At 30.7% G+C, this 12,492-nt stretch overlaps 1 protein-coding gene across 2 annotated transcripts; it reads right to left on the bottom strand.

Moving 5' to 3' along the window:
• Positions 1–7,260: 7,260 nt before the first annotated feature.
• Positions 7,261–9,762, bottom strand: LOC120071481 (macrophage migration inhibitory factor homolog). 2 transcript variants are annotated; one of them, XM_039023793.1, is made up of 3 exons: positions 9,427–9,762; positions 8,916–9,116; positions 7,261–7,541 (listed from the first exon to the last, which is right to left on the bottom strand). In XM_039023793.1, the coding sequence occupies exons 1-3, from the start codon at positions 9,496–9,498 to the stop codon at positions 7,506–7,508; spliced, it is 309 nt and encodes a 102-aa protein (XP_038879721.1). In that variant the 5' UTR covers positions 9,499–9,762; the 3' UTR covers positions 7,261–7,505. The 2 variants fall into 2 exon arrangements, with proteins under 2 accessions (XP_038879721.1, XP_038879720.1); XM_039023792.1 differs by having other exon boundaries at positions 9,413–9,756.
• Positions 9,763–12,492: the final 2,730 nt, after the last annotated feature.

Below are 12,492 nucleotides of genomic sequence, written 5' to 3' on the forward strand. Positions count from 1 at the left end.
AATATTATATTGGAAAACATTCAAGACAATCAATAAAAATGTGTATAAAATAATCAATTTCGTTAAGTGTTAATGTACAGGTTGAAGCAGATCAAACATGTATCTGTATTGGCTGACTACATATGTGGCTGTCCTAGTCACACAAAATTTGTCTCATCACCTAAATTTTAAAATTGACAAATTAGATTCTAAATTAACTAGATCAGTGATGTAAACATTAGATTGAATTAAAATAACATACCGAGAACCGTAGGCTCGTCCAGCTAACTAAGCGTCATTGACATATTGTAGCTGTGGAGCCATTGTTAGAAATTGCTCCCAAGCCCATAGTTCAAAAGTATGAGCGGTCCAACTATCTCACAAACCTCAGGTTTTGTTGTTTTGCATAGTTGTCTATACAACCATGTCAAACATGTTCCACCCTACGAATACCGTCCCGCATCATAGAGGTTAGCTAATAGTGGCAAAAACATCAAGTAAACAAAATAACTTCGGAAAGCAAACTTCCACCCATCATTTGTAGTATATATGCTTGCGCATATCTTATGACGGTTTCCTCGTCTACATCTTTTGCGAGCTCACGGAATTGTGTTCCTAGCCTTCCTAACCATATCAAACTTAACATCGATCCTTTAATTTTGTCAACATGTGGGGTCACACCAAGGTACAATTGACAAACTTGTGACCAGTCATCGTACATCACTCCGGTGACTGGCTTACCGTCAACAGGTAACCTCAACAACACTTTTATGTCTTGTAAAGTGATAGTGTACTCTCCAACAAACATATGAAATGTATGTGTCTCAGACCTCCATCTCTCGACCAAGTCTGTGATCAGATGTCGGTTCAACGGAATAAATCCCAATCTGGCAACCCACAGAATCCAGATGTGTGGAGTAGCGGTAGTATTCGATGGTGGAGTGGGATGGTGCGCTGGAGAACTGTCTCTCGACGCCTGCAAGATATTTCTCCAATAGTACGATCTCACCATACAACAGATGATCGATGAATGGACTGGTCGTACAAAACATCAGGATCAATAGGTCTTGTGTTTAAAGCCATGTTCTAAAAGAAAAAATATATATTTATTTCTCAATTTTAGAAATATTTACTTATAAATTAGAAGAATAATGTACAACTTAATTAACTAAATTAAATATACATGATAAAAAATTTATTTATTTCTCAATTAAATAACGTACAACTTAATTAAAAGAATAATGTACAACTTTATAAATTATAATAAAAAAATTGAATATACAGTAAAAATATCTACGCTTAATTAAATATACATGATAAAAGAAGTATTTATTTCTCAATTAAAAAAATAATGTACAACTTTATAGATTACAATAAAAAAAAATTGAATATACAATAATTATGATAAAAAAAATGAATATACAATAAATCATAATAAAAAATTGAATATATAATTAAAAAAATATTTATTTCTCAATCCCTAATTACCTGGAGCCCATCTTAGTAACGAAAACACTTCATTCGATTATGGCCTAACTGATTACAAAATCCATCTCGATGTGATAATGTGAATTTTTTGGTCTACCAGGTTTTCTCAACAACAACTGTTCAGGATGTAAAACGGGCATATTAGGGTGCATGATCTATGTACAAGTTGAAATTGAGGAGAGTAACATTCAATATACATTGACAATTTATAGTAGTCCTCAACAAATTCGTAGTTCATGTTAAAATGTGAGCAAACGGCCATAAAATGTGAGCATGAAATGTCGAACACTTGCCACTTGTTACATGAGCAGTATTGCTCGGACGTTTAGCCTCAATATTTGAACATTTCCTCATTTGGCATTGAGACTATGACGTCTGGTCTTCACATGAAACACACTTTCACTTTCATACCGATAGTATGATTGTATTTCATGTTTACTAGATCTTGCAGCCCATTTATTTATTTTCTCGTGTGCGTACCTGAATTTTTACTTCACTTAGTATTATAAAATATGCTTGAAATAAATTGTTAATAACACGTATATATAATATTACCGGGTGTATTTATCTTGACGCTCCAATGCATCCCTTTTTTCATATCTTATTTTCTTGAAATAATTCACACACTTGAAGAATGTTATTTAAGCAATAGCATTTATAGGCAACATTCGAACTCCTTTGAGGACGCCATTTATGCACTCTGATAGATTTGTCGTCATCCATCCATATCTGAACCCTCCATCATGTGCTTGAGTCAATTGCTCTAAAGCAATGTTAGCAAAAAAACACAGACAACTCTAATTTATTCATTTGATATCTTCAATTGCTTTATTAAACTTCTGAATTTGAAACTGACACTTGGTACGATAAACATAAATTTTCAATGTATTAAATTTGTACTTTTTATTAAATTTGTTGACGATATGTCGTAAACAGAAACGATGGTGACATTTTGGTCCCATCCAACCATTTGTTGGATTGTTCAATTATGCCAGCATGTTAATCTGAAATTAAACACACCTCTTCATATGTTACAATTTCTCTAAGTGTTTCAGGAACCATCCCTATGAGTCTGTGGACTCTTCATGAGCAACGACAAATGCAAGTGGAAAAAAATGCTCATTCCAGTCAACTGATGTAACAATCAACAATTTTCTTCGATATTCGTCATACAAGTGTGTACCATCTATTTGAATTTTCGGCCAACATTTATTAAAAGCTTCTATACAATGACCAAATGCCCAAAATACAGAAGTAAGATAACACGGTCTTCAGTAAGCGTTTATTTCACTCTCCACTCTACATGTGTTCCGGGAGATTGGTCTGCTTAACTATATACAACCACCTGGGTAACAATTTGTAAGACCCATCCCAATCACCAAACACTTTAGCCAACGCTTTTTCTTTTGCCCTCCTATACCCTATGGTAAGAAATATGATATCCAAACTTTGATTTGATGTCGGACTGCCTTTATGCCACGCTGATAGATGGTTTTTCTCTTACGATATCTCAGAACTCTAGCGCAATAATCGATGAATCCATTTGCACATGATTAATCATGTATGTTGCTCATCGTACTTAGTAATCTCAAACAAGCCATGCGATTTTGTTTTTTTTATTGCACGAAGTCTCCACTTGCAACCTTCCTCATACTTTTTACACCGAATTATCCAAATCGTCGGTGTCGATTCCACAACCTCATATAGTGTGTGACATTTAATAGCAAAACATTTGAACGCATGTTGTAGCATTTCTTTGTCTTGACAAATCATCCCTTTATACAAACTGAGTATTGTCAACGTCCATGGGGGCTACAATTTGGGCATGTTGTCGAATGCTATCCAAATCGTTGAATGTATCTGGAAGTAACTCATGTTCACGACCATCAAAATCCAAATCTTTAAATTCATCGTCCGTTTCAGTTCTGAAATATCTATACTGGTTATTAGACGCCATATCTTCATTGTCATATGGTGATGCAACTGACTCCAGATCAAGATCAATACATTCAGTTGGATCTTCAAACTGACTAAATGATATATTCAAATTTATATCCACCCCTATCCTATTTACATTTACATACAAATGCATTAAATTCGGCAGTGGCATCGCGATTGAGAACATCAAGTTCATAGCTCGTGCATTCGGAATAGAGAATGACATAAACCTTATTGATCCTAATGGTTATAAATTAGGATTTCTATATATTACTTCTTGATTTGTTCCCATATCTACACCAAGTGCATCCTAACTATTTCAATGAATTGTTCAAATACAATTCCACACTTCCATTTGGTGGTTGGTCATAGTCAACTCCATCAGTACCATCAATCATATTACCATTTGTAAACAACAAAAATCCCAAGCATTTGTCCGCCATTTTCTAAAAAAAAAAGAGACAAACAATACATTACTAATTGTTCTACTAATATCAAACTTAAACAAAAACAAACCACAATAAAAATCACAACAAAAATCACAATAAGGTAAATTTTTTAAAACTATTTTTAAACATAGAAATAAATTAAATTTTTTATAACTATTTTTAAACATAATAACAAATTAAACTTTTCAAATATCATAAGAAATTTATAAAAAAAAAAAATCACAATCATTTTTATTAAACTAAAAATATTAAAGTTTTTAAACTATAAACATCAATTTTTTAAACATTACAATGAGGTAAATTTTTTTAAACTATTTTTTTTCAAATTTAATACAAAAATAAAATATTATAAGAAGTATATTTAAAAAATCACAATAATTTTTTATCAAACTAAAAATATTAAACTTTTTAATTTATAAACATCAACTTTTTAAGGTTTATAAACATTAACTTTTTAAACATAACAATAAATTAAACATTTTATAACTATTTTTAAACATAACAATAAATTAAACTTTTCAAATATCATAAGAAATTTATACAAAAAATCACAACAATTTTGTATTAAACTAAAAATATTAGAGTTTTAAACTGTAAACATCAACTTTTTAAACATTACAATGAGGTAAACTTCTTAAAACTATTTTTTTTTCAAATTTAATACAACAAAAAATATTATAAGAAATATATTATAAAAAAATCACAATAGTTTTGTATTAAACTTTTTAGTTTATAAACATCAACTTTTTAAACATAACAATCAATTAAACTTTTTATAACCATTTTTAAACATAACAACAAATTAAACTTTTTCAAACTATTTAAAACTATATTTTCAGAGTTAATACTAAAAAAGTCAAATATCATAAGAAATATATTTCAAAAAATCATAATAATTTTGTATTAAACTAAAAATATTAAAGCATAAACATCAACATTTTAAACACAACAATAAACTATACTTAAATACAGACAAAAACAAACAAAATATAAATAAGATCAACATGTCGGTATAACATCCCAACCATAAGATTAACACTAATAAAACAAAATATAAATAAGTTACACGATCGTGTAGGAGTTTGTGGACGATCGTGTAGTGAGGAAAGAGAGCTCTCGAGAGTGGGATTTTGGAAGATGTTGTCGTGGAGAGACCATCACAGTGTGCTGCTCATCGTCTACTTCCATAGACGATTGTGTAGCACTTGGTAGACGATCGTATAGTAAAATGTAGGCGATCGTATAGGTTTTGAGAAGGCGATCGTTTAATTGTAATAGCTAAGCGATCGTGTAGTGAGGAAAGAGAGCTATCGAGAGTGGGAGTTCGAAAGATGTTGTCGTGGTTAGGCCATCACAGCGTGTCACTTGTCGTTTACTTCCACTAGGCGATTGTGTAGTAAAGCTCAGCAATCGTGTAGCACTTGGTAAACGATCGCATAGGTTTTGAGAAAGCGATCGTCTAATTGTAATGGTTAAGTGATTGTGTAGGAGTTTGTGGCCAATCGTGTAGTGAGGAAAGAGAGCTATCGAGAGTGAGAGTTCGGCAGACGCTGTCGTGGAGAAGTCATCGCAGCGTGTCGCTTATCGTCTACTTCCACTAGGCGATCGTATAATAAAGCTCAACGATTGTATAGCACTTGGTAGATGATCATATAGTAAAAGGTATGCGATCGTATAGGTTATGAGAAGGCGGTCGTGTAATAGTAATAGTTAAGCGATCGTGTAGGAGTTTATGACCGATCGCAGAGGATTTAGTAAGCGATTGTGGAGATATTGTAAACGATTGTTTAACATCTTGTAAGCGACCGATTAATCTTGTTTGATTCCTATCGTCTAATAAATAAGTTGTTCATCATTCACCCGTTCTTTCCGAAAGTTTGCACCTATTGTTACGTTAATGAAGAATTACTAAACGATCGCATGGTAATTTTACTAAGCGATTGTTTGCGATCGTGTATAATTACTAAAAGATCGCATTGTAATTTATTAAGCGATTGTGTGTGATCGTGTATAATTACTAAACGATTATTTAATTTCCTTTAGGTCGAAGGGTTCTTATTTAATTTTCGAAGGGTTGAACCCTCTATCTCTTCTTTAATTTTTGACAGGTCGAGGGTTGAACACTCGTCCTCTTCTTTTTTAATTTTCGACAAGTCGAGGATTGAACCCCTCGACAAAATATTTTACACAAAATCCCCGTCTCGAAAACTCCAAAACAACCATAGATTTTCAAATAGTTTCAGAACCACTATATTTCCCTAAATTGTTTTCTTAATCACAATGTTTATTAAAAAAAAAAAAAAAAAAAACTCCATGAACTTCAATTAATCATTTTTTTAGCCTAGTTTTTATTTGATCCCTAAGTTTCAAAATGTTACACAATTAGTCATTGAGATTAATTTCAATCTAGTCTCTAAATTTCAAATGTTGCAATTTTACTATTTGAGATATGAGTGTGGTTTCAATAATGTCTCTCGGTTTCTAGATTTTGCATCCTTAACATCATTTTTTCATTAAATATTCACTTTCAATCATTGACTCGACGTCTCTTAACTAATTTTAAATAACTATAAAGTGAAATTTTAAATTTAAGTTTAAAAATAATGAAAAATCGTGAAACTTAATTAATTATAATTAATTTAAATTTATTAACATATATTAACACTAAAGACCAAAAATCAGTATTTAGTGGAAATCGATGGTAAAAGTGTCAATCTTGAACTATGGGGATCAACTTGAAACAAAACTCATATATCATAGGTAAAATTGTAACGTTTTAAAACATAGGAACTAAATTAAAACCAAACTCAAAACTAATTAAATGTGTAACATTTTGAAATTTAGGGACTAAATAGAAATTCAACCCAAAACTCAGAGACCAAAAAGATATTTTCTCCCCTAAATTTTTTGGGTAAATTATAATTTTAATCCAAATTTAAACAAGTTAAAATTTAGTCTCTATAATTTATAATCAAAATTTAGTTCATATGATATGGATTGATAAAAAATTCATGAATAGTCTCCATGGAGATTATTTATGAGAATTTTATCAAATCATAAAAGAGTATTTATGAGTTTTATCCATAGTAGAAATTAAATTCTATTTTTTTTCTATACTAAATTTATAACTTAACCTAATTTTTTCCTAATTTTTTCAAACAATTAAATTAACAATTACGCTAAAAATATTTTTAATCATTTAAAATTAATTTTAATAACATGAAAATTGCATTTAAAGTGTAAAATAAAACACTAAATTGATTATGAGTGATTAAACGTGAGTTTTGGAGTAATTTTGAACCTGACAAAAATGATTTTAACAATTTTAAAATAACTCTCAAACATACACTTACAATATGATTAGAAGTGATTTTGGACATGACTGAAGGAGAAAAAAACCACATAATTGAGGACAAGATGTACCAATTCTCTGTACGAGAGCAAATAACTCAACTGAGAAGCTTAACTTGTTTAACTTATAGACATGAAACACTCAAACAAATAAAAATGCAAAATAATTATTTTCATTTACACATTCAAATAGTCATATAAAGGCAAAGAATGGAGTTCCATCAACTCCCTTGAATAATCTCACCACACCACGATTTTCATTCTTGACAACATTCTTTTGTTGATTCTACAAAATCCTGATCAAAATGTTGATCCGTTGTATCCGAAGTATGAAGCCTGGAAATGATGAAGTTGAATGCGTTAATTTAATCAACATGTTATCTATATAAAAAACAATTATAGTACAGATACATCACAACCATGACATAAGAAATATGTTAGTGTGAGTGTCATGGATGGATGGATGCGATCAATAACTTAAAATAGTCGGACTAAGATATTTATAGTGTTTAATCGCTACTAAATTAAAAAACTCAAAGTAGATAGGTAAATATGTCAAAGTTATAATATTCTTAATACTAACTTTTTATCTCGTGAGTTTAGCCATTAGTGCAAAACTCAACAAATGCGTTCATTACTAATCAAAGAATAGATGACGAGTAGTAATTCAAACACATTCTAGTCTAATGTCATGTCAAACTGACCAAAAGCTCGTAGCTTTTAACGAGGAACAGTTCATATTGTGTCAAAAAGACCAATTGGGTGAATTTCCCGCTCAACTAAGGTAGGAATCTACCTCTAGGTCTCAAAAGAACAGATGAATGTTAAAGATTTAATGCAAGTTTATGGTTTAAAAGACTAATTCTTCACAAAAATCCAACTAGGTTAAACTATAAATTTAATCCCACAAATGTAAGGTTTGTGTCTATTTGATCATGAACTTTTAAAATTATAAATTTAGTTCCTAAATTTTTTATTTTTAAAAACTCACAAATCTACTCGACACAAAATTAAAAGTTATGACTTGTTTCATTAGACATAAAATTCAAATTTAGATCTACTAGATCAATTGACTTTTAAATATTTCGAATTTGTTAATGATAATAATGAATTACATACAAAATTGAAAGTTTAAAAGACCTATTAAACACAAAATTGAAAGTTTAAGGACTAATTAGACATTTTTAAAACATTGACCAAATAGAAAGAATCTTCGGAGTTAATAAATAATTGTACAGGGTTCCACAACATGAAGTTTTGAACAGACAACTTCGAAAAATATTTAATACTTGAATGGCCAACCTTCTCTGGCTTCCGGATTCACATTTGACCGTGTCAGATATCACTAACGCCTTAAACAAGGGTTTTTTGAGGGGGGAACATGTTCAATAGGAAGATGTAAGTTCAAAATTTGTGACCAAAACAATTTAAATTAAATTATTATTAAACCCAAAAGCTTGTGAGAGGTTTGTACATGGTATCTCCTCCTTTCATAGATACTATGTTAAATTATCACATCACTAAACTCTAAAGATAAGTTCGAGGCTAATAATTTAATTTATGGAGCTCAATGTGTGAACTATATGTATAATTTGAGAGGAAATGGTATTGTGAGGATTCAAACACATATATCTCCTATCCTACTTTGATACCACGATAAACTGTAATCCCAGCTAGTCACAACACTTGGGAAGGACGAGAAAAACTTGCCTGAACGTCATAAAATTTGATATAGAAACGGGAACTATCAATTTGGAGCTTAGTCTGAAGAATCTCAGCAATTGTTGAGCTAAGTTTTCCATTCACGCCAGGTCCAAGGCCTCCTATGGAGATCAATTCTCCATACGCGGCTGGCTCTTCCGTGCCAGCAAAAACGATTGGGGTACTACCATTCAGCAAGATCATCACGTACTGAACCATTGAAGCAGAAAAATGTAAGTTCACGCGCTTGCATTATATCATAAAAATGCTTTCAATGCTACCCTACTTATCACCATAAAAGAACTAGTTCGATCAACAGGAAAAATAAATTCAAGTCAGCTATCAGTCTAGCAGTGACAAATCTCAACTCAATAACTTAAAATGACTTCCATTTTCTCACAGTAATTTTGTCGAACATCATGTGGGCATGTCCAGAATTATGCAAATGAACATACCCAATACAAGCAAGAGACTGAGGGAGGATAGAGAAGGACAGTGAACTTAACAGATTCAGGTTTCCCGAGAATTTTAGAAATGGCTTTCGATGCGTCCTTAAGGATGTCAGCGGCCACAACGGTATCGACTGGAACATTCGTGAATAAATTCAAAGTCGGCATATTTCCTCTGGCGCTGCTAATGGGGATGTGCCAAATTAGGTTGAAAGATCTAATGGTGAGGCTATAGCTAGAAAATGTGGCAATGGCGATGGGTGGCTTTGAAGGAGACTCTGCAGATAAATGGGTCGGAACGCAATCTCAATCCTCGGTTGACTCGCTTCTGTAGTAGGGGACAGAGTTGCCTGCTTTGGAGAGATTATTGGCATCCGATTCCGCAGAAACCGCTCATTGTGGCTGTCCAATAAAAACACTCCATGTGTAATTTCTTTTTATTACTTCCTTTCGTTATAATATATTTTTTAAGTGATTCATTAAAATAATTTTAAAACATTATCTTCCGTGGATGAATTCCAAAGCGAACATAGCATATGGTGTGTTAATTCGAATTAATGAAAGAGGTTTATGATTCAAATCTCATCCTATCGTTATTGTGTTATTGTAATGATATATATATATAAATAATATATTTTTATTTTATTTTATAAATTCAATTAATTGGTTGAAAATAAAATATTATCTAGATGACAAAAATAAGATAAGGAGATGAATATAAGTCATAAAATAAAAAAGAATATTATAAAATAGTTGTTAGTTTTACGTTATGAAACGTGTTGTCATTTTAAACATTTCATTTTCAAATGATTAACTGAACATAAATGGTATTAGGTAGAGGAGAAAAGATATTAAAAATAACAAATATATAAATTTTAAACAAAACCCATATTCTCAAGCACTTTGAAATAAAAAAAAAAAAACATAGGTTGCAAGTTTAATGAAAAATAAAAGAGGGAAAATTGTTACAAGAAGAAGAAGAAAAAGAAAAAGAAAGAAGTAGAATTGAAACGTGACACTATAAGAATGAGGCACATGTCTCCTAGTATGAGATAGGTATAAACGTGTAGTCGAAATCTTTTTTATTTTCTCAAGTACAATCGGAGTTGGGAGATTCGAGCTATCGATTATGTGATCGCTAATATATAAGATGCCAATCGAATTATGCTCTCTTTGGCGGGTGTAACCGAGTTTATAGGTAAGCTTTCCTCTAATTTTAAAACATCATCTTAATCCTCAAAGGTGATTCTTAATTTAAAATAATAATAATAAATAAATAAATAAAAGAAAGAAAATGTTGCATTAAAAGATCGGAAATTGCGTGCGTGTGTGTGTTTTTGTTTTATTTATAAATTTAGAAGTTAACATTTTTACCTTTATTCGTTTTGAGGTTAGTTTTCATTTGGTTCATAGATTTAAAAAATGCTACGTCATTAGTCTTAAATTTTTTAGTCGTATTTCTATTTGATCAATAGGTATCGGTGTCTACACTCTTATTATTGATTTGTTTCACTAAATACATCATTGGTATTAATTTTTTATTATTTAATTTAAACAAATCAAAATAATTTTGACCATTTTACATCCCATGCTAGATGTAACTAAAAAATTTACACCATAAAAATAATGCATAATGGCAAGATTGGGCATTAGTGAAAATTTACGAGTAAGAGAACCTATTAATCGGTTAGAAATTAAATTCAACTATCAAAATGTAGCATCTTGAGATATATGAGAAAAAATACAAAAAAAAAAAACTCAAAACTCGAGCATCAAAATATTAATAATTCGATACTGAGGAACCATATAAAAAGTAGACTCAAAATTTATGGACTAAAATGTTACTTTTTTTAAAAAAAAATAAAATAAAATAAAAAATAAAAAAAAATCCATTGTTTCTTTCCCTTCTTCTATTTCAGATGTCTGTATTGGTTCAATGCTTTACCCTTTCAATGGTCGAGCTTAAAAAAAAAAAAAGAAAAATACTAGTTTATGCTATCGATAATCAACTTTATTTCTACTATGTCTCCAAATTTTTGAATTTATATATTCAGGAATGTGCTACATTAAAAACATAATCGATTTAAAAAATAAAAAATAAAATAAGAAAACACATTTTTTTAGACAAACATAACAATCAAACACAATTACATCAAAAGCTCCTAACCAAACAAGAGAAGAACACAATCTAAAAGAACATCTTTCTATATTAAAAAAAAAAAAAAAAAAAAACCTTAAGAGGAGGCTAGAACTGCAAGATCATGAGCATGTTTGTTCTCCTCACGAGGAATTCGGCAAAATATCAACAGAGTTACCAAAAAAAAAAAAAAATCCTCAACGGGACCCCAACCTCAGCTAAAGAAAAATCTAATCTATTCAAAAGCTTGACAACCTTTAGTGCATCAGATACAACTTCAACATTGAGGGTTAACCGACATCTGACATTGAAGATAATATTATTAAAGCCCTTTAATGTCGATTGGCAACTGATATTAAAGATAGTGTTATTAAAGCCCTTTAATGTCGGTTGCCAACCGACATTAAAGCTTTTTTTTTTAATTCTTAACCGACATTGAAGCCCGAATCTGTCTGTTTTTTAAATTCCGTTGCGAACCCATTTTTTTGATCAAATAAGTTAAAAACGATATTATATGTCTCGTGTTGGGTTAGGAAATATCCGTCATTGTTTTATATTAAAAAGTATAAAAAAATTTGCATGGCGAGCCCATCAATATTTGTCTTCCACCTATGAATTTATCCACAAACAAGAACCAATATTTCCAATCCATTACATATACTCATCAATATTTGTCTTCCACCTATGAATTTATCCACCAAAATTTGCAAAACAATACCAGAACCAGACTTTCATATAATACAACTTACACCAAAGTTATCATTTCTCTCATTCACAAATATCAATTAGTACTAATTCCATGAATAAACAAGAATCACAGTACTATGAATATAGCTTCCAATAATAAATAGATCATGTCTTCCACCTATGAATTTATCCACAAACAAGAATCACAATACCAGAACCAGACTTTCATAGAATACTTACACCAAACCATCATTTCTCTCATTCACAAATATCATATTAGTACTAATTCCACTCACAAAGATCATGGTTAGAT

This window comes from Benincasa hispida, chromosome 2 (assembly GCF_009727055.1).
Source record: "Benincasa hispida cultivar B227 chromosome 2, ASM972705v1, whole genome shotgun sequence".
Taxonomy (NCBI): Eukaryota; Viridiplantae; Streptophyta; class Magnoliopsida; order Cucurbitales; family Cucurbitaceae; genus Benincasa; species Benincasa hispida.